This window comes from Trichoderma harzianum, assembly GCF_003025095.1.
Source record: "Trichoderma harzianum CBS 226.95 unplaced genomic scaffold M431scaffold_25, whole genome shotgun sequence".
Classification (NCBI taxonomy): Eukaryota; Fungi; Ascomycota; class Sordariomycetes; order Hypocreales; family Hypocreaceae; genus Trichoderma; species Trichoderma harzianum.
Genome location: NW_020209273.1, coordinates 294,798 through 314,510, shown reverse-complemented (window position 1 = coordinate 314,510; position 19,713 = coordinate 294,798). Strand labels below are relative to the sequence as shown.

Below are 19,713 nucleotides of genomic sequence, written 5' to 3'. Positions count from 1 at the left end.
TCGTTATAGTATGTGAATGATGTGATTAGCTGCTAGTATTATCACATACATCTATCCTCTTGAACGGTTATTGGGAAATTGCAGCCTTCCCATGTATGACGCAGCCTTTGGTCCATTTTCTCGTCTCACCTTGTTACCTGGTTGGCGATATTATGAGAATACTTGTTATCCCACTTCGTTTCCCGGAACCCGTATCTATTATTATCGACCCATATACCTAATTATAACTCGTTAAATACTCCTGATAATACAGAAAATTTTCCTCCTTGCGGAATTGAACCATATACACACATGTTTTGTTTTTTTTGTCCGTCAATTTTATTTTCACCTCTAAGTCATCATGGTATTTGATTGCTCTCCAGCAAACGGCTTTCTCCCCCACACCACGAACACGGGCATGTAAGCATGCACCCGCGGGTCCGCCAGTTCCTCTCGGATCTTGACCAGAGAGAGCTAAAATGAGAGTAAAACGAAGTCAGCGAATGGCCTGACGTCAAGTTCACCACTGCAGGGTTCACCTGCAAGTACATGCATGGCGCGGCGGCGTTGGTAAGACGAGAAAGAAAACATTGGAGCCCTGTACTGACCTCAATCTCAGCCGGGGTCCGGCCAAACACTTTGTTCATGAGCTGGATGGAGAAGCCATTGAGGCCCTGCGAAAAGTTCTCTCCCCACATGCGTCCAATCTCCTTGAGGCGCTCGTCCTTGGGCCACGGGTTCATGGGCATCTTGAAGATGGCCTGTTGCACGTCAATGAAGCCGACGCTCTCGAATACCTCTTTGAGGGTGGAGCCCAGGATGGCAGGGCGCTGGAAGTCCTCGGCGGCGACTCTCATCTCGTGGAGCCAAGTGCACATTGGCCCGGCTGGGTCCAGCGTGCCGTCGTCACATGCGAAGACGGCCTCGACCTCCTGGGACTCGAGCCAACCGCCGGGCTCGAGGGCTTGGAAGGCCTGCTCGGCGACTTCTTTCTGGAAATTGCCCCAGCTGCCCGCAGTGAGCCGGGTATGTATGTAGCCAAACTTGTCCGTGTAGTCCCATGTCTCTCTTCTGCAAGGCGCGCGGGACGAGTTAGTGTGGGTTTTGCTGACTAGAGCTCTTTGTCTCTCTCACTCGCGAATTCTGTCTGGTCATCACCTACGCGTCTTCGACATAAAAGTTGACATTCGGAGGCACCATGTCGGGCTGGATCGGCGAGAGGTCTGTGCCGACAACCTCGGACGAGGGGAATAGGTCGCCCATCTCGATGGCCCAATCGCCAACCCCCGTGGCGACATCGAGGATGAACTGCGGAGGCTTCGCCGGCGAGAGCGGGGCAAAGTACAGCCTGCCCTCGAAGAGGTTCCTGATAATGGGGCCCTGGAACGCAAGTCGTTCCTGTTCAGGAATATCGTTGGGGTAGGCATATGCTGCGGGCACTGCGGTCAGCTTTGGCTTGATGCAGACAAAAGATAACGGGACATGTAAACGAGGGCGAGGGGACGAGGGGGAGGGGTTGTAGCATAGCCTACATCCTGCTCGGTATGCGTGATAGGTGCGGCCAAACTCGTGTGGATAGTCTCTCACGCTCTCGGACAGCGACATGGAGCCGTCGTCTCTAATGCAAGCACGGGTTAGAGGTCTGCGGGCACGGCGAAGATGTCACAATCCGCGTACACTAGTCCCGACGGTGACTGCACGATGTCGCGTAAGTATCGCATCCAACAACATGATATGTGTGAAGATGGAGCAGGGCCGCAGCCAATAGCTAGCAGCCACGGATCCAGCAGAGATGCGGCAACCTACATCGGGCTCAATAAAATTGGAGACGTCAAAGGTGAACTGGAAGTTCTTGAGGTCGAGCAGAGAGTTTCGATTGGGGTTATCACCCGCATGGTTTCCGGAGGTTCCCATTGCGTCGTTACTGTACAATCTGTGAGTTTGGTTTCACGGCAGTGGTTTGATGGAGATGGTGATGGGACTGGCAACTGAAACGAAACCGGAACCACCACAAGGGGCACCATTTTAAACAAGCTGAGAATCCGCTAGCCAGGGGGGCTTTTTCTCAGCTGCAAAGAGGCCAGTCGACAGTGGGGCAGCGACGGGCAAATCCGTACAGTCCGACAGGCCGCAAGCACGAGACGAAGGGCAGAGCGAGAAATGAATCCGGGGTTTATACAGTGGCTTTCAGCCCGAGAGAAGGGCTATCCGTTTCTGGTTACCAGCACTAAAGTAGAACAAAATTTCACACCGCCAGACACTGCGGGACAGGGTTTGGAGAAGCCCTTTGGCCTGGTAACCAATGGGAGGCAATCGTAGGATTTGAGGCGGCACATGTCTTACTTGCGAGCTCAAAATATCACTGGCTGCCAAGCTCTTGGAATCAGCACGGGTTGCGAATCCGGGATACTGGGAATGATTAGCTAATGGCCAGTGACAGACTCTCCCCGCAATAAAATTAGAAGCCGCTTTTCACAAGCAGGCAAAAGTTAGTTGGGTCCATGGATGTTTGAGAATTTGGCAGCTAACATAGTAGCTACTCGTATAAGCTGCCCGCGGATCTTCTCTCGAGTTGCGCGAAATTGCGCTCTATTTTGTCACGGCGGGCGCGGCGGCCCCTAGCAAAGATCCAAGTCAGGGGAATCATCATCATATCATAGTATCATAGCTACTCATTCAACCGGCAACAGTCTGGCGTAGACCTTGATGCCTCCTCGCCTGGTCACGCCCATGGTCATGTCCCGGACAATGCGCAAGTCTTCCTGCACCGTATCGTGCAACTCCAGGTTGAACCGACGGGCGAAATGGGCAATTGTGAGGAACAATTCGAGGTAGGCAAGACTAGGTAGACAGATGGAGTCAGTTAGTCAGCGCGGAATATGCAACCAGGGTTTGTGAATTTAGTGTAAGGTATTGCATACTTGATGCCAATGCAACCTCTGGTCCCTCGGTTAAATGTAACCAGATATCTCTTGAGGTTGTCTCCTCTTTCCGCTGCCTCGATCCATCTCTCGGGGCGGAACGTGGCCGGTTCTGGAAAGACGGACGCGTTGCCGTGGATAAAGTATGTGGAACTGCTGACGGGGGTCTTTTTTCGGATTGTAGGTTAGACGGTGAAGCCAAGAAACGAGGGAAAAAAGAGGGGAATTGTGCTGGGGACTCGTCACTCACTCCCGGGGGAATTGTGTATTCCTTGTACTGTAGAGCTTCTGTTGGCGCTACCCGTGGAAGGCGTGCAGTTATTCCATAAGCTAACCGCAAGCATTCGTTGATAAAGGCACTCTGGCGGTAAGTAGTGAGCCCCATGTCATATCATCCATTTGAAGCCGTTGGAGACATGTTGTGTAACGTACCAAATAGGGCAACTGTTCAAGCTCAGCCCATGTCGGCCTGCTATCCAGCGTAGGCATCGCCTGCTTGAGCTCTGCCTGGATCGTCTCGCGCACTCTGGGATCGTTTGCCAGGTAAAAGGAAGCGGCAGTGAGCACTCGCGCGGTGGTTTCTGTGCCAGCAGCAAGGAGGCCAAATGTCTCGTCTCTCAGCCGATAGTAGTCTCTCTCTTTTTCCGGAATACTTGGGTCCGCCAAAGTGGCTACCATTGTCTTTCTCTTTCCCACGTACGCCTCATTCTTTCCATACTCCAAGAAGGCTTCGAGAAATTCGAAAAGCTTCGCCTTACCTGGCATGACCTTTGCCATCATTTGTGGGGAGAGGGCACTCATTGCGTACACTAGCCAGGGAACAAAGCGGGAGATGTGTGTGAACTCTATGGCATTCTCGGCAGCATTGCGGACGTCACTGCGGAAGTTTTCATCTTCAATGAAGTCCCAATCTTTACCGCAGCAGTATGCTGTGACGATGTCGGATGTCAGCGCTGAGAAGGCATCATCAAGAGATATGATGGTCTGGTTAATTCGGGCCACCTCCAGACGAGTCATGAGCTTCTGCACCCGCTCATTCACAGAGTCGGACAGTTCCGCGACAGATCGTCGAGAAAAGAAGTCTTTGAGAATGCCCCGTCGGAAGCGATGCTGCTCGTGGCTCACGGCCGCCACCATGGAGCCGGGCAAGGCATATGTAGGGACGTATTTTGGGTCCTTGTCTCGCCTGCGACTGCTCGAGGCATAGATTTCGTCGTAAAAGTCCGGGTCACTAACATGAACTTCCCTTGGGTTGATGCGCACTATGGGACCTGTTTCATCCCAAGACTTGTCAGTGTGCTTGGTCGCTCAAGGGAATTGCCCACGGCATCTGACCATATTGTTTGTGCATCTCCTCAATCTTGAACAGAAACTGGCCCGGACGAATGACATTGTAATAGAATTCGTATAGGTGCGAGCATGCTGTCAGCTTAGGGCCAGGGATATGAGCCAACGGATGGAAATAGAGGCGATATACGGTCCTAAGACTGAGATACACGCCGAGGCCCGCGAGGGCGACCCAGAGGCGAAGCAGGTCCTCCATGATGATGATGCTGTTGGTAATGCCAGGTTAGAGCAAAACATCAACCGGGACTACGCCATTGATAATGGCAAATCAGGCTGGCTGATGAGGCAAATAAATACAAGTCAATTACAGACATGTGGCTAGAGGCCAATAATATGCACCTAAAGCAGTAGCTTAGAACACGAGAGGAAGAGACCCTCCGCAATGACGCTCGTAATTATGACAGAAAGCACAAAAGCAGCACTAAGCTGCGGTGACAGCGGCCTGCAAGGAAACCGGGATAAACAGACAGATATTGCGTACGCAGAAGCCAATCATGGTGTTCCGCGTGGAAGTGATATCCAGTCCGCCCGACATTAGACCCCCACGAACAGCAACCAACAGCATATATCACGTAAAACCGACATTAAATCAGGATTGAAGCAAAAGCATACATGGGACGATGGTCTGGACTGGCCAATGGAACATCGGAGAAGAGCCAACTCGCTTCTGCAACCCCGGCGTCGGTGAGCTGATAACCGTGGGTCCTTCACGGAAGCACCATCCCAATTATAACTGGGAACCGTCCCGCTTGCCAAGATAGCGGTGATCAAAAAGAAGAGGTATATAAGTGGCAGTATTTACTTCCAATCAGACGGTAGAAGAGAGATCAAGCACAAGCAGGCACACATTTCTTTCACATTGGTGAGGGCGTACCTGAAAATAAATTAAGCAAGATGCCTAAGCTGGAAGATGGTGGCCACCCTTCTTGGCCTGCTGCAGAAGGCGACTCATATGGGGCTGCTGTTGGGCAGGGTGACATTGACATCACCAATATCACCTTATGCCAGGTCTGTAGGATGAGCGTCTGCTGGAACGACATGAAGATGTGCGTCGGGTGTGCCGCTGGAGTGCAGAGACCCCTCCCCATCAAGTTTCTGAAGCAGCTGCGAGAGGAGCTCGCAAAGAGCGACACAACGGTCGTTCTGCGGTGGCTTGACGGGAGGGGAAGGGTTGTGCACCACGGAAAGGTGGAGCGCGCACCATCTTGCGGTGACAAATCACACATGGCGGATATGTGTGAGATGCTCTCTTTGTATGTGCTGAAGAATGGTTGGGCCGATTGGGCGTTGGATCTCGCAATCAAAGAGCTGCGCGGGAAGCCGGTGGAGAAGGGACTAGTAAGCGGGTATAAGCGCAGCCGGCCGATCGAGGACGACCGTGGTCCCATAGCTCATTGGTGCTCTTGCGGCAATCAGAAGCTAGAGACGTCTGGACAGTCACAATCCCTGTCCATCGAGGTCGCCATTGGGGCGTTGACGAAACGACCCAAGTCAGCCAAACAGCACAAGCCCAGCACACTGACTCGACAAGCTGGCATCAAGAAACAGTCCAAGCCAGTAAAGAAACAACCCATCGTATCGACTAGACAGCTCAGATCATCGACAAAGCTGCTTGAAGCATCCGCAGCCCAAGCCCAAGCCCAAGCCCAAGCCGTCGCAGCAGCAGATGCCCCTTCCAAGGAAAAGGCGGTCCGCTCGCGCGCTCCCACCGGAGCGGAGATCGAATTGGCATACGAACGTACTTTGTGGACGGGCGCGACGCCTCAGATCTTCGCCGACGCAATGTGGCTGGCCGGACCTGGTCTTCGCCATATCGAAAAGGAGAGCGGCCAAGCCAGTAAAGAGGTGCCAAAGGGTGCGCGTGGCTCCGTCGAAACCATGATGCTGCATTACTTCTTCATGAACAACCACATCTACACGCTGATCGAAGGGCTGGAGTTGGCGGCACTCGGAGCCTATCTCACCGCATTGGACCATGGAAACGTTCGAGACAGTGATTTTACGCCATTTGCTGCCGACATTGCACGCCATGGAAGCCTGGGTCGTTGGGCAGTTGCCATCACGGAGCTCGTGATCCGATGGCCAACGATCCTGGACTGGCACGCCGGGTGTGTGTCGAGTTTGGGGTTGGTCCGGGGCCTGACGCTTCGTGCTTGGGCCTTTGCGGCGCATTGGGACGTCCTGATGCACTACGAACTGGCCAGCGGCCCCAATTGGGAGGAAAAGCTGCCATCTTGGCTGTACGTTGCAGCTGCGCTTGGGCACGACGCAGGCGATCTGTGCGGCGATACGCGGATGGGATGCGCAGACAACGCCTACTTTGCCGTGGGGGCCACGTCTGGATATGAGGGTGTGGCCGCCTGCATGGACATTGTGTGCGACGCCCTCGAGGCGGTTGTGCTCCGAGACACGCGCGGCGCCATTGACGTCGGTGCCGTTGCCGGCGCCGCTTGTGCAACGTTTGAGCGGACCGGCGGTGATCTGTGTGCGTGCTCCAATGAGGCTTCGTCGAACTCGTGCGAGGCCCATGCCGTGCTGGCCTCCATCTGCGGAGACCGACGAATCACTGCCGACGACGCCGCGGCTCTCATCAGCATCCGGGACGGCATCAGATCGCGCTGCCAAGAGCTGCCCCGGTACCGCGGCCGAGACATGGCGCACCTCAACCACGCGGATCGTGAGAAGGTGTACGGACAGTGTTTTGCGGCCATGGCAACGGGCGGCAGCGGTGCGAAGCAGGCTCACGCACGCCTGCAAGTTGCTTATTCAAGCGCTGCGCAGTCATTGTGCGGCCAGTTGCGACGAACAGCAGCGAATCTCCGACAGCTGATTGGCGCCGATGCGTTGAATCTGAGCAATGATTGTATGTGTGGGGGAGAGTGCAGCATGTGGTGAAGTTGAAGATTCATGTCGTTTTGGGGAAGTTCAAGGTTGTCAGATGCAAGTTGTTTATCTCAGGGCCTGCAGGCGGGAGCTTGCACGTTTACAGCTAGGGCAGGCGGCTGATCGACGCCACCAAGGCGTACTTAGGATAGTGTCACGATTAACGATTTCCTTGAGGTGTATAAATGAGTCTGTACATAGCATACACGCAGTATTGGTTTCAATTCTTGTCAACAAACTCGTTCCTGGTAGCCCTTGCTGTGAGAATTCCGGCAGTTATCTTGATAGTAATTGTTTTTGGTGCCAACGTCTTGTCTGCACAAAAGATGCGGGCGGATCAGGGGGTACAGCCAATGGTTAAATCTCCAACATGACACTCCGAATGCTACTACTGGCTGCATTCTCGGTTCCGAAGACTGCACCTCTGAAGCTTGCTGACACCAGCTCTAAATGCGTATCCAACATGAATAACTTCTATTTTTTTTCTAGATTATATATGTCTATGAGCAGTTCTGTAAATAAATTGCACTTGCCAGAAATATCCCAATCTCTCACGGCTGAGAAGCCGTCCCTCTATGCAGAATATCAAATCATGGTCAGTTGATCATCCAAATAGCTCAGGTCGACGGCAGAAGGTTCAATTCCAGCATTAGCAGCATTTTTGTCGATGAAGGCTGCTAACCACTTTGGGTTTTCGTCCGCTATTAAATTGTCAATGACATATCCTCCACACGAGAACTCATTCAGTCAAAACTCACCTAACCAATGTCCAGCTTTTGGCACATACACCGTCTTGACAGAAACTGCCGTCGGTCCCCAGAGGCTCTGGTTAATTTCATCAGAAACCCCGCTGGCTTCTCCCCAAAGCACATTCACGGGAACCTGAATGGGGGTTTCTCTGAGCGGTTTGAAATACTCCATCTCGCGCCAGATATTCCCGTTGAGGAACTCGGTCATGGCGCGCAAGTATCCTGGCTTTCCTAAAGATGCAGCGTAACGCTCGACGTGATCAGGGGATATGAGAGCGCCAGCCGCATAGGCGCTATGCCAGAAATACCAATTGAGAAATTCTTTCTCACGTCCGCGGATAAGGAATTCGGCTGCCTCAGGGACAGTAAAGAGAGCCAGGTGCCAGTGCCCGTATAGGTTTCTCGAAGGATCTGGGTTTTGGAAAACTTCGTGTCCATACGCTGGGAGGGCGTATTCTCCCACGCTCAAAGACGCCACGCGATCCGCGTACTTCCATGCGAGCACAGATCCCACAGAAGCACCTTTGTCGTAACCGAATACGGCCACTTTCTCGATACGCAAGAAATCCAACAGTGCGATAATAGCTTCTGCGGCCGATGCGGAAGTATAGTTGCCCGATTCACTCAGGGTTGACTGACCCATACCTGGCAGGTCGGGGGCGATGACTGTATATTTGGACGAAAGCAACGGGCCTACTTTGTGCCACATGAGCTACACCATATTAGTTTAGTCGATTGTTTAAATTGATAGGAAGCAAGTGTGAATGGAAAAAAAAGTATGTTGGACGTACGGAATGTTGTGGACATCCGTGTAATAGCAGAACGGCCGGTCCTGTGCCATCATAGCGGGCGAAAAAGCTTGTGTCCGCCGTCTTGACTCGAATTGAACGCCATTCGTCAAACGGCAGAGATACGTTTTGCGCAGACATTGTGAGAATTGGAAACTGTTTATCTTGCATAGAATAGATGTTACCTATGGAATAAAGATGTATCCCCTAAAGAAGGGGTTTCGCATCTTATATACATGTTTTTTTTGCGATGATTCAATTGACAATATTTGCTATACATATGGCAGTAGACCGGAATACTGGGCGCCACAGCTGAATTCAGTGGTGGCGTGGAACTTTGGCTAGCCTGGGATGGAATGATGTTGCGCGGTTCGGATCCGAGATTCAAGTCTGTTTTTTTTTCCCGCTCCATTATTCGCAGAATGCTGCTTAGCAATCCAATTACCCCTACACAGCTTCCACCATGGTCGCAGGCAGACTCGGAACCGAGTCTGCACGCAGGCGACAGTTCTCCAGCTGCGACTACTGTCGTAAATCGCGTATTGCATGCGATGCGTCTCAATTACAAAGGAACCAGGAAACGACTTCCGGTAGTCCCGACGCGGGTTCGTCGTCATCGCGCGTTCAATGTACGAACTGCTCAAAGCGCTCTCTGACGTGCACCTACGAGGTAAGTCTAATCCTTTGGTTGCTAATCACCGAGTTGCCATTCTGATGATGATGATTCATCTTAGTGGATTCGGGATCGTGGAAACAGGGATGTGGCTGCTGTAGGAGATGTCAACAGGCCAAGAACTCGTTCGGCAACTGGTCGTTCCAGAAGAGCGCTCACTAGGACACATGTAACCAATAGCCCAGAGCCTTCTGAAGAGATACAACATGACGAAGCAGAGCCAGCTGCAACTGCAGAGACTAATGACCATACCCAGTACGTCCAGATTCTTAACTCTCTACTGCTGATTATTCAGTTTCTTATCCTCGGCTTGATAGGATCATACCCAGTTCTGAATTATTCCAGCAAACTGAGGCCAGGGTACTACATGACCACCTATGGACAGTTTTCAGTCTGATATTCGAGCCTGTTCTTACTCTCTGGACCGGCCCGGACTGCAGTCCCTATGTGGTGCCTGATCATGTGAATTACCTTCTCTATTCCATGATTAACACACATTCCACACACTTCGTACTAATTGTGGAAATAGATGTCTAATCTCACAATGCTTCAGCTAGCTGTTTCACTTGATTGGGCCAATTGCACCTGTAGAACTGACAACCATGTCCCACACCGTCATGGCTGGCACTGCCCGAGAGGCGATCGCGCCGTCCAACTAGCATTAATCTCCGCAGTGCATTCGTTCTCTTTCCGCTGGCTACCGTTAGTCACGGATACTGCAGGGGATGGCCAGCAGCTTCTGCGACTTGGCGAACACCTCTGGACCAATGCCAAGTCCAGAATCATGTCCGTTTTTGACAAGCTCAGCTATCAAACAGCTTTGGCTTTGTATCTGTTCGGACTAACTCCAATTCCTAAAGGAGCTTCCGTGGATGTCGAGAATGCTCACAGCGCTGGCGAGGTTAGCATTGATATGGCGCTTCGCCAAATCCACAGACTAAGAGTAAAACGACGCGATATCAGATTTTCCGGTACTGGCCTTTCGGTTGGTAGAAGCGACGGAGAAACTCCTATTATCCACACCCCTGTGAATGAAGATTTTATCCATGCCGAGAATATGATGTACTGGGCTGGGGTGGTGTTTGATACCTCTTCATCTATGACTAGAGGGTGTCCTTCTATCCTCTGCAGTGGCGTGTTTGGCTTTGAAGAAGAGCCAGTCTTCCGCCTTATGAAAGCTCGAGTTCAACTATTCCATGAAAGTACAGAGTCATGGAGACAGAATGGGTTTGTCCCGACAAGTCAGGCTACGCTATATGTTGTTCACCGGGCATCCACCTGGAAAGGATACGTCTGGAAAATAATCGGAGCTCTGCGAGAAGCTATCAATCATGGCTATGGAGAAGCTGTCATAACAAGGCTGGAAACCCTCATTGCTGAGGCTCTGGATCGCTTCAATAGAACCTTCAAACCCCTTCTTGCAGCCTGTGAGAAGCACATTCTCTTTTTCAGCAAGGATGCTCGATTGTGTTATTGTAAGTATAGCAACCTACAATGTCTATCATTGCGTGTAAGAGCTTCCAAGCTAACATGCAGTAGACCTTCTTCAATTGCACTACTATATGGGCCTATTACTTCTGTGTAGCCTAGCTGTATCTACGGAACGGACAGATATCGTTCCAGAGTTTGATGCCGTTCGTCGCGAGTCTGTTCACACCATTTTCAGCACGATCAGCTTTGGTCTCAGCTGTCAGGTGGCTCTTGGCCAAGACGGGACCCAACACAGCCGGAAGCGCTTCTCACTGATCAGCTTGGATCCTTATCCACACCACATTCTCGCATCATTACAGCTAGCTAGTCATGTTTTGCTTGACTATCTGAAGCGAGACGAGATAACACAAGACGCGTTCGATAACTTTTGTCGAATCGTGTTTGATGCGCTTGATGAAATTCCCCAGTGCTTGCAGTCAGTACAGAGAGTAAAGAAGCTCTTGTATGAGACACTGAGTGCCGGTAGCCATCATTTTGATACAGCATCGGATACACTACGTGAGCCGGCTACGAGCGGTTTGAGCACCCCGGGAGGACAACAACATCAGCAAGTAACCCGTAATGATCGTCGAACAAATAACGAAACCACGAATTCCGAGGAGTCAAGTAATGATATCACCGGTTCAAATCCACCGGCTCCTACTTTTACCAATATTGACGAAGCAGGACTCGGTTGCCTAGCAAAGACACTCTTCGCTGGACCTTCAGTAGTGCTTAGTACAAGATCTTAGATGTGAGAACTGCAGAGCGAAATAGAAAAGAGTTTGTTCAATTAACCTGCGGGTACATTTTGGGGTTTCGGAGGTTTGGTATCAATGTTTGCCATGCAGATAAGGTAGTGAGTCAGATCAACCGTAACAGTCCTCTACCTGTAGCATAGCCCTTGAAACACCAAAATTATGATGAGCTCGGGGTCGGCCCCCCAATTACAATTGGGTCCAAGGCACGGTCTTGTCGGCCATGAGGCTCGTGCTAGCTCTAGTTCTTTCTTTCTCGAATGCTACTGGATATATCTATCAACTCGTGTAAGAGTTAGTTCGATTCTGAGAGTGGGGATGATCTTTCTTCACAGGACTTTTGTTATGACTAGTGCCAAGGTCGCTGAAATTCTGGCTGGCGTGTTTTTGATTCACCTGTGGCATGAATCGCTAAAAGACGCATTTCCTGTTTTTTTCAAGAAGACTTGTAATAGATGTGATATCGTCTAATACGAATCTGAGATGCTACCTAAGCCGGACTTCCGGTACTGATAGCAATGTCATATTTACCACATAAAGAACTTTTCACTCCGCAGTAAGTGGGAGTTCCGCAGTCAGGTAGGAGTTCCGCAGTAAGATAGGAGTTCCGTAGTAAATATTATTATGGTATTAGGAATCTAGCACCGGGAACTGGTGATACAATACTTCCGATCAGTTGCGTCCCAATTAAGTATTTCATTCGATAGAAGGCTGTTAGCGCTATGCATGTGCTATTTTAGTAAAATGACCCGAGATGAAAAGCAACAAAATTTCATGGAAGTCTGCAAGAATTGTTTGAATGAGAGCAAGTGCCTCATCAAACATGCTTACACTATTGGCTCGAAATTTCTTCCTTTTTAAGTTAACGGTGCTGTTGACTACGATTATGGAATGAAACTAACTACATATCTGACTCGTAACACGATAACATAGTCTCCAACTACTCTTTAACGCTTACGCGTACTTTTGTTTCTCATGAATCCTATCCCTATGCGCTAAGAAGCTACATGGAATTTAAGAATGGCCATCAAATAGCATCACGTCACTGGCGTAAGAACCAGCAAATGATTGAGGTTTTGTCAAGAGTATTGCTGCAGGGGCTGTACGTTTTTTGCCAAGGGGGCTGTATTTAACCCAATTAGGAAAGTGGATCTATTAGTTCCAAAACCAAACCAACTTTCAATAGGCTTTTAAAAATAAAAGAAAATTATATAGAATATAAATAATGAATAAATTAAATATTTACATAATTAAATTTAATATTTAAATTTTAATTTTAATTTTTTATTAATAAATAACTTAGAAAATATAGTTTTTATTTAAAACTAGTTTCTTTTAGTTAATTATAAAAAATAATAATAAAAATTTAAATATTATATATTATTTATATAATAAATTATTTATTTTTCTTAAAAGTTACCTTAAATTTTTATTTTTTATATTAAAAAAAATTACTATAAAAATACTACTATTTCTTCTTAATTTTTCTATTGAATATAATTTATAAAAAATATTTATAAAAGTATTTTGATAAGCTTTAAGTATTTATATATATTAATATATTTTTTAAATAATTTTATTATTTATTTTATATAGTGATTTTAAACTATTAAAACATAGAGACTTCAAAATTTTCAAAGGTACGTCCAATACAGCCCCCCTAGCAAAAAGGTACAGCCCCCGCAGCAATACTCTTTGTCAATGAGCTACCCCGCAGCGTGTGCCGCTCCGCCCGTCTGAAGGATCATCACGGCCTCATCTAGATAAGGGACTAAATCCCTCTTAAGTAATGGCTATTTTATCGGCGATGTAATTTATTTCTCTAAAAGTTCTCTGTCATCCAGGAACGCAAGAGATTTTAAACTACATCTCATCTCATATTGGCTTTACGCTGCAACTCAGACACTACCCAATCATGTCTGGTCAATATAGCCACAACGGGTATGAATGCCATTTTCTCAACGGGATGCAAAACTTGATATTATGAATTGAGTTCTCATATTTTGTCTAGTTATCTACAACCAGGTAATGGAGCTGGAGGTGTATATGGCCAATATGACGACAACAGACGTGGGTCGTCATCACAGTTGAGCTCCCACTCGCAGAGTAGCACCGGAGGTCGACAGCGCAAAGGACTTGTGAGTGGTCTCGTGAGGGGTGTTGCTGCCGGCATTGGGCTCGCCTCTGAAAGTTACCACAATCATCAAGAGAAGAAAAAGGCAAAAGCATCAGCGGCTGCTGCCACCGGGGAAAGTTCAACAGCAGGGGAAAGCTCTAGGGCAATTCACAACGAAGCGCATCCAGAAGATTCGTCAAGGGGATTCCCAGATGAGAAGCGTCACAGTTCTCATGAACACGATGACGATGACTCTTCTGATAGTGAAGAGAATTCCGGCCCAATTAATGTTGATCAAAAGACGGCACGAGATTTAGAAGAGGCACAATGGGAACTTGATGCTGCGCAGCAACAACTGGAACCACCACCTGATTATGCTACTATCATGGAGCAAGACCTTGATGTCCAAGCCATGGCAGATGGTTTCGTTCGAAGTCATGCGTTACCGTCAAACCAAAAGATTCAGCAACACGGATTGCCTATGCCGGTTATCCTCCCACAACGGCGACCAGGAGAGCGGGCCCGCGGCTTTATCCACGCGTACGCACCGCTGCTCCAAAACGTGGGTATCGACCAGGCGACTTTTATCGACTTTATCAAGCAGCTGAATATGGCGACGGCGCCATCTCCGTGGATCAACGCTATCAATGTGGCAGCTATTGCTGTGCAGCACGTTCCTGAGCCCATCACCATTGCCGTTTCTATTGCCGCTCAGGTCACCACTCAAGTTAGCCTTCAAGCGCACAGCCGGTCTAAAACTAATACATTTTTAAACAAAATGAATGCTGAATTCTTTCGACCACGTGGGCTCATAGCTATTGTCATGACCTGGAAGCCAAGCCGGCCTGGTGAGGTCGTCACGCAAGTCACTTTTGATGCAGCACTGGAGCAAGCTACGCAAAACGCTTCAGGTCCTCGACCTGGAATGGGCGGCGGCATTAGCAACAAGATGCAGGCTTCACACGGGACAACAAATTTTGAGTGGCCTGAGTCGGCACCTCTGGTGTTTCCAACTCTGGACAAGCTTGCCGACTCTGCTGAAGGTAGGCAGGCAGTTGAAGAGGTTGGGAAGAAACAGCCAAATGGTATGATGCGTAGCATGATATTCGCAATGGAGTATATGGATAAGAGGTCCCAGGCTCAGTACGCCAATATGCATCCGGAGAGTCGTCTCGCTCAATTGAACGTCAAGCCAGAGTTCCATTCACGTTACGCAGATCCGAACCATCCAGCTAGCAGTGGCAGTCTCTTAGCTTTACTAACAGGTGGTGCTATCGGAGGCGGAGTCAGCGACCGAAAGCAGGCCAGACGCGATCGAAAGGCCGCGAGACGTGACCGTAGGTCACAGAGAAGAGAGCAGCGCGGGCCGACAATCCTGAATACCGTTGGACCAGGAGCTCTGATCCGGGGCCTCAGGAAAATTATGCATGAGGTTCGTTCAACTTCCTATCTACCTCTATTACCATTTATATTATGACAGGCTTCAACGTTAATTATCCTTTAATAATATAAATTTTACTAACGGATTGGTGAAGGATGTCTTATACCTCATGATTGCGAACTTACCGTCAGCTGAGGAAATGGCAGCAGCACAGCAGTTCTTACAAGTCCATCCTGTACAAGGTTGATTTACAGAAGCATATGCATATCTATTGACAACGCATTATTTAACTTAAGGAAATTTGAACAGTTACACCATTGAATAGCTTCGCTTCAGTCTGTGTCTTGCTCCATCAGTCATGAAAGTCATGAAATCACCAAATATGTAACTGAGGCAGAGTAAGACGGGATTTCGTGCAAGTGGTTATACTTTGGAATTTATAAGATAGGCTATATCAGTTACTACCCTCGAATAATAATTTCGAAAGTTTTTTATTATAGCTTGCGATATAGCTAGCCTGAATCTCCGCGATTTTATCCGTGGGTATGTTACCTATGGCTTAATTCACTGTGAGATATAGGCTAAGGGATGTTTCCACGTCGATTCACAAGTGGATTATATTGTTGCCGTTGACTAGTGCATATACGGAGTCTAGAACCTGTGTCTATCTATGCGTTTGCGTAAACAAATTCCACTGATCGCGCGAGTTTCCTTATTCAGTCATTCCGATTGGATCATCTCCAGGCTCCTCATACGACCTTCTCGGCTTAGAGCCTCGAGTCCTTTCGTCAATAATGTTGGACTTATCAATTGCTTCCTTATCGTCTTGCTCTGCATCAGATTAACAAATGCAACAAACAGTTAAATAACAACATAGTAATTGCACAGAGAGAAGACAAAGGGTACCTACCCAGCTGCTGATCGGTGTCTGCTGAAGATGCCTGAATCGGATCCTCAAGTGGAGCATTATTGCTTTGCACGGGAATTGACTCTTTCCCGCCCGTTACATACGAGTCATCTTGGAATTGTCCCTCTGGGACGTTGTCTATTTGTTCCGATGCGTATTCAGACATAGCGTATATCAATGCCTTCTGAGAGTAAAATTTTAATTAAAAAAGATTTCAGTATCAGTTGAATCAAAATCGCCTTTATTTTACAGCTTCTCGTTGACGCAGGTAGCAGTATTTATAGTTGTAGATTAATGTAGGTCGAGCTGTCCTGACATCACTTGATGCAGATTCACATGTGAGCATATAACTACCGCTGACGCGAAGAACGGGAACTTTCCGAGTTCGCGCCATTGTGGCTTTTGACTGTGAGAAGTGCAAAAGTAAATTCTATCGAGTTCTTTCGATCTGGATGCGAATCAATGTGTAATGAACAAAGTAGGATCAATCGGTGTCTACGGATGCGCTACTTGAGGATCCATGACGCCTTGAGCGTGGCTTCCGCTAAGCCCGGACACTTTTATGTGTCGGAATTGCGCGAGCTTTCCCATATCCAAGTTGGTTCCACTAATCCTTTTAGATATGGTTTCGTCCTCAACAGGAAACGGCTCTCATTGATATGCAAAGGAAGAATTCGGTAAATCAGTGTCGATATTAATATTATATGATCCCTTTGAAAGAAATGCATGACGATATTATAAAACAGCTAAGCCGTATTCTGAACAATCTGAGCGTCATACTACAACTATGACGACTTAGAAAGGGCATTGAAAGAAAAAGAGGAAAAGCAGTGGTACGGAATCGTGAGTGACCGACCGTTCAATATCTACTTGGTCTTTCAATAACATGTAGATGGACAAGTATTATCGCTTCCCTTTAGATAGGGAAAGCCACAATAATGAATATGTTGGCATATCAATGTTCTACAAGTTTGCAATAAATGGTTCATGGTGACGTTGGCCTCACGTATGGCGGGCTCAATCATCAAAATACTCACTGATGAATACAATGCGAGCAATATCGTAGGCAAGGATAATGGTTTACGTGGGAACTAAAGCCTCCTAAAAACCTCAAGTTGACCAATCTGCTTAACTAGCTTCATTCCTCTCATCATAAGGCATTTTCATGCACTCTTCTTTCCGCCCATCATTGATTGAACTGTACCTCCCACACTGCCCTCTGCTGTGAAATGCTCGCCAATCATTCCTTCCTTGCCGAAAGGCCCTCCTACTTTTTGCCCCATCCCTCCAATAGCACCCTCTTCTACAATGCACGAGAGACGAATAAGTATCACACTTCGTACCAAAAGAGAGGGAAATTCTGTATGATGAGGTCTGTCAACGTACCTGTGAAGTGTTGACCAATGGCACCTTCCTTGTCAAACATCTTGGGCTTTGTATCATTAGCATCCATTTTTGGTGCGGTGTCTGATAGACTCGGTTTTGGTTGAGTCTGAGATGACATGGTTCTTGGATTTCTTTCCGATGCTACGCAAGTTGGATTCAATTAGAGAGAAAATGTTGTTAAAAAGCTTTAGGAGTTATTTGATGACTAGATGCATTTAAAACAATTCGAAATATATAAAAGCCAAATCTTATATAGAATATTATTTTGCTGTCATATTAATGTGGTAGGAGCGAAGTGCTTGATGGCGCATAGCCATGATTCATAAATGACGCACGAGTCCGGCTCAACTTGAAGAGCCACTCTTAATGACGGTTATCATTTACTTTCCTTATAAACTTAACCTGGCAATTGTGATGGGGTTGATGACGCTCAATGACACCTGCATTGATCATATCATTAAAAGTATGGGAATTATTGCTAGTCAATGATATTTCTCGATCACATGATGCCAAGTCAGTGGCAATTAACTTGTTGCAAATAGCCTCATATTTCTTCGGTATATGGACGAATACGACGTAAGTCATTACCATCGTAGCGTAAGTCTATTCTCTTTGCCTTTCCTCATAATAGACTAAGAACAATCGATATTCTTCTAAGGCCATTCTGTAAAGAGACATCAGGGGATTTATGACTCCTGCCTGCCTGTTAGCCAAAGTAGTTTACTAGGTGCTCATTGTGGCTACAGTGTGACGAATACCAGCCAGGACTTGTCAATTCTAGATATCTAACCGACAGATATATATATGTATAGTTGGGTTAGCTTTGCCATTTTGTTGTTACAGTTTCTACCTTATATCTATAGCCAAGTACAAGTTCTGTTGAAAGTAAACGAGTAAAGGATATACTAGCTAGACTACTACTGAGGTATTTGGACAACGAAGCGACCGACAATATCACCGCGCTTCACTCGTTCGAATAGCTCTCCAGTTTTCGAAAACTCGAAGACTTCAACTTTTGGAACCACTTCTTTCTTGCTAGCTGAGATGAGCAAGTCTTTGAGCTGTTTTTCAGATCCTACATTACAGGCTTTAATAACCAACCCTGTGAACTCGCATCAGCATAAGTCTTCTAATATATCACCCCCTTCTTTCTAATAGTCTCGCTTACCTCTATATTCGAGCTCAGTAGGAGATATCGGGAGACGATAATCCATTCTGGTAATACCAGCACAGACCATCGTTCCTGTAAATTTTAGATACTTCAGTGCCTGATCAAAGGCTTCAGTTGCTGCTGGGACAACTATAGCCACGTCGGCACCTTTACCATTTGTCAGTTCCATCACCCTTTTGATAACATCCTCTGTCTTGAAGTCGATAAAGGTGTCTGCTCCAAGCTCGAGACTGAGTTTTTGCTTGGTCGATCCGGTGTCGATTGCGATGATGTTTAAACGCTTGTGGCTCTTCATGTTAGAGGCAAGTTGAAGTCCTAAGTGCCCTAAACCGCCTCCGGATCCGGAGATCACCAAAGTGTCACCATCCGCAAGAGCATCGTCGGATAGGGATAAGGCCCCAACCATGGTAATGCCACCGCAGAGAAACGGGGCGGCGTGGAAGGACGACAATTCATCTGGAATTGGCATCAAGTAATCCGCGTTTGCAACAACATACTGCTGCATAGTACCTGGTCTATCAGTGCCGGTATTGAGTTGGTTTATACACCAATTATCAAGACCTGCTTTGCAATTGTAACAGTGGCCGCACACACTGTAAATCCATCCAAGGCCAACCCTCTGACCAAGAAGAGTATCCGCAGCGTCGGGACCAAGCTGCACGACTTGGCCAATTCCTTCATGACAGGGGACTTCGTCGTAATGGGGGTTGTTTCCCGTATATATGTAAATATCTGAGTAGCTGAGGTTCACCAAAAGGCCATATCAAGTCAGCCATCTATATTCAGCATAGTATGAAAGAGAAGATTGCTCATGACTCGGTGCTTCATTCGCTTCTATGACACACACTTACCAGATTCCTGAGCATTCCATCTTCAGTAAGACTTCATTTTTCCCAGGTTGTGGGACAGGATAGTCATGGCGGATTTCTATTCTTGCATTTGAACCAGGATTCTTGATTAGAGCTGCTGTTTGGACGCCAGGGATTTGCGCGGTCATTTTGGAAGTGTCTCTGCAATACTGAATTGTTAACTTGGGTGATGAACTAGAGTAATGATTTTGAAGTAAAGCAATACGAATCTTCATTTAAACAAGTGCACCTTATTATGGATCATTGTAGATAACATCTATTAATAATGAGCTACCAAGATTTCCTCAGTGTACTACGCATAAGCAACATGTCTCT

At 47.6% G+C, this 19,713-nt stretch overlaps 10 protein-coding genes across 10 annotated transcripts; 4 read left to right on the top strand and 6 right to left on the bottom strand.

Annotated features, from left to right (window-relative positions):
- Positions 1–224: 224 nt before the first annotated feature.
- Positions 225–1,948, bottom strand: M431DRAFT_513716 (hypothetical protein). The gene is made up of 6 exons (XM_024920082.1): positions 1,786–1,948; positions 1,657–1,673; positions 1,512–1,597; positions 1,142–1,409; positions 588–1,050; positions 225–453 (listed from the first exon to the last, which is right to left on the bottom strand). The coding sequence occupies exons 1-6, from the start codon at positions 1,891–1,893 to the stop codon at positions 331–333; spliced, it is 1,065 nt and encodes a 354-aa protein (XP_024768170.1). The 5' UTR covers positions 1,894–1,948; the 3' UTR covers positions 225–330.
- A 703-nt stretch (positions 1,949–2,651) lies between these two features.
- On the bottom strand, positions 2,652–4,443 carry M431DRAFT_99853 (hypothetical protein; the record flags this gene model as incomplete). Its single annotated transcript, XM_024925201.1, has 5 exons — positions 2,652–2,820; positions 2,901–3,067; positions 3,151–3,261; positions 3,333–4,171; positions 4,236–4,443. The coding sequence occupies 5 exons, from the start codon at positions 4,441–4,443 to the stop codon at positions 2,652–2,654; spliced, it is 1,494 nt and encodes a 497-aa protein (XP_024768169.1).
- A 656-nt stretch (positions 4,444–5,099) lies between these two features.
- On the top strand, positions 5,100–7,379 carry M431DRAFT_513714 (hypothetical protein). The gene has a single exon (XM_024920081.1). It carries the CDS (start codon positions 5,286–5,288, stop codon positions 7,140–7,142), a length of 1,857 nt encoding a protein of 618 aa, XP_024768168.1. The 5' UTR covers positions 5,100–5,285; the 3' UTR covers positions 7,143–7,379.
- Positions 7,380–7,615: 236 nt separating this feature from the next.
- M431DRAFT_128340 (hypothetical protein) lies at positions 7,616–8,808 on the bottom strand (the record flags this gene model as incomplete). The annotated part of the gene is made up of 3 exons (XM_024912367.1): positions 7,616–7,831; positions 7,889–8,591; positions 8,671–8,808. The coding sequence occupies 3 exons, from the start codon at positions 8,806–8,808 to the stop codon at positions 7,716–7,718; spliced, it is 957 nt and encodes a 318-aa protein (XP_024768167.1). The 3' UTR covers positions 7,616–7,715.
- Positions 8,809–9,130: 322 nt separating this feature from the next.
- Positions 9,131–9,877, top strand: M431DRAFT_100059 (hypothetical protein; the record flags this gene model as incomplete). The annotated part of the gene is made up of 3 exons (XM_024911156.1): positions 9,131–9,337; positions 9,402–9,595; positions 9,658–9,877. 3 exons carry the CDS (start codon positions 9,131–9,133, stop codon positions 9,875–9,877), a joined length of 621 nt encoding a protein of 206 aa, XP_024768166.1.
- A 7-nt stretch (positions 9,878–9,884) lies between these two features.
- On the top strand, positions 9,885–11,562 carry M431DRAFT_501196 (hypothetical protein; the record flags this gene model as incomplete). The annotated part of the gene is made up of 2 exons (XM_024917994.1): positions 9,885–10,815; positions 10,880–11,562. 2 exons carry the CDS (start codon positions 9,885–9,887, stop codon positions 11,560–11,562), a joined length of 1,614 nt encoding a protein of 537 aa, XP_024768165.1.
- A 1,921-nt stretch (positions 11,563–13,483) lies between these two features.
- Positions 13,484–15,312, top strand: M431DRAFT_487723 (hypothetical protein; the record flags this gene model as incomplete). The annotated part of the gene is made up of 3 exons (XM_024916498.1): positions 13,484–13,509; positions 13,580–15,116; positions 15,220–15,312. The coding sequence occupies 3 exons, from the start codon at positions 13,484–13,486 to the stop codon at positions 15,310–15,312; spliced, it is 1,656 nt and encodes a 551-aa protein (XP_024768164.1).
- A 465-nt stretch (positions 15,313–15,777) lies between these two features.
- M431DRAFT_10929 (hypothetical protein) lies at positions 15,778–16,138 on the bottom strand (the record flags this gene model as incomplete). The annotated part of the gene is made up of 2 exons (XM_024911706.1): positions 15,778–15,896; positions 15,976–16,138. 2 exons carry the CDS (start codon positions 16,136–16,138, stop codon positions 15,778–15,780), a joined length of 282 nt encoding a protein of 93 aa, XP_024768163.1.
- A 997-nt stretch (positions 16,139–17,135) lies between these two features.
- M431DRAFT_501193 (hypothetical protein) lies at positions 17,136–17,476 on the bottom strand (the record flags this gene model as incomplete). The annotated part of the gene is made up of 2 exons (XM_024917993.1): positions 17,136–17,275; positions 17,359–17,476. 2 exons carry the CDS (start codon positions 17,474–17,476, stop codon positions 17,136–17,138), a joined length of 258 nt encoding a protein of 85 aa, XP_024768162.1.
- A 796-nt stretch (positions 17,477–18,272) lies between these two features.
- On the bottom strand, positions 18,273–19,526 carry M431DRAFT_546870 (hypothetical protein; the record flags this gene model as incomplete). Its single annotated transcript, XM_024921233.1, has 3 exons — positions 18,273–18,460; positions 18,527–19,269; positions 19,381–19,526. 3 exons carry the CDS (start codon positions 19,524–19,526, stop codon positions 18,276–18,278), a joined length of 1,074 nt encoding a protein of 357 aa, XP_024768161.1.
- Between the last annotated feature and the right edge of the window lie 187 nt (positions 19,527–19,713).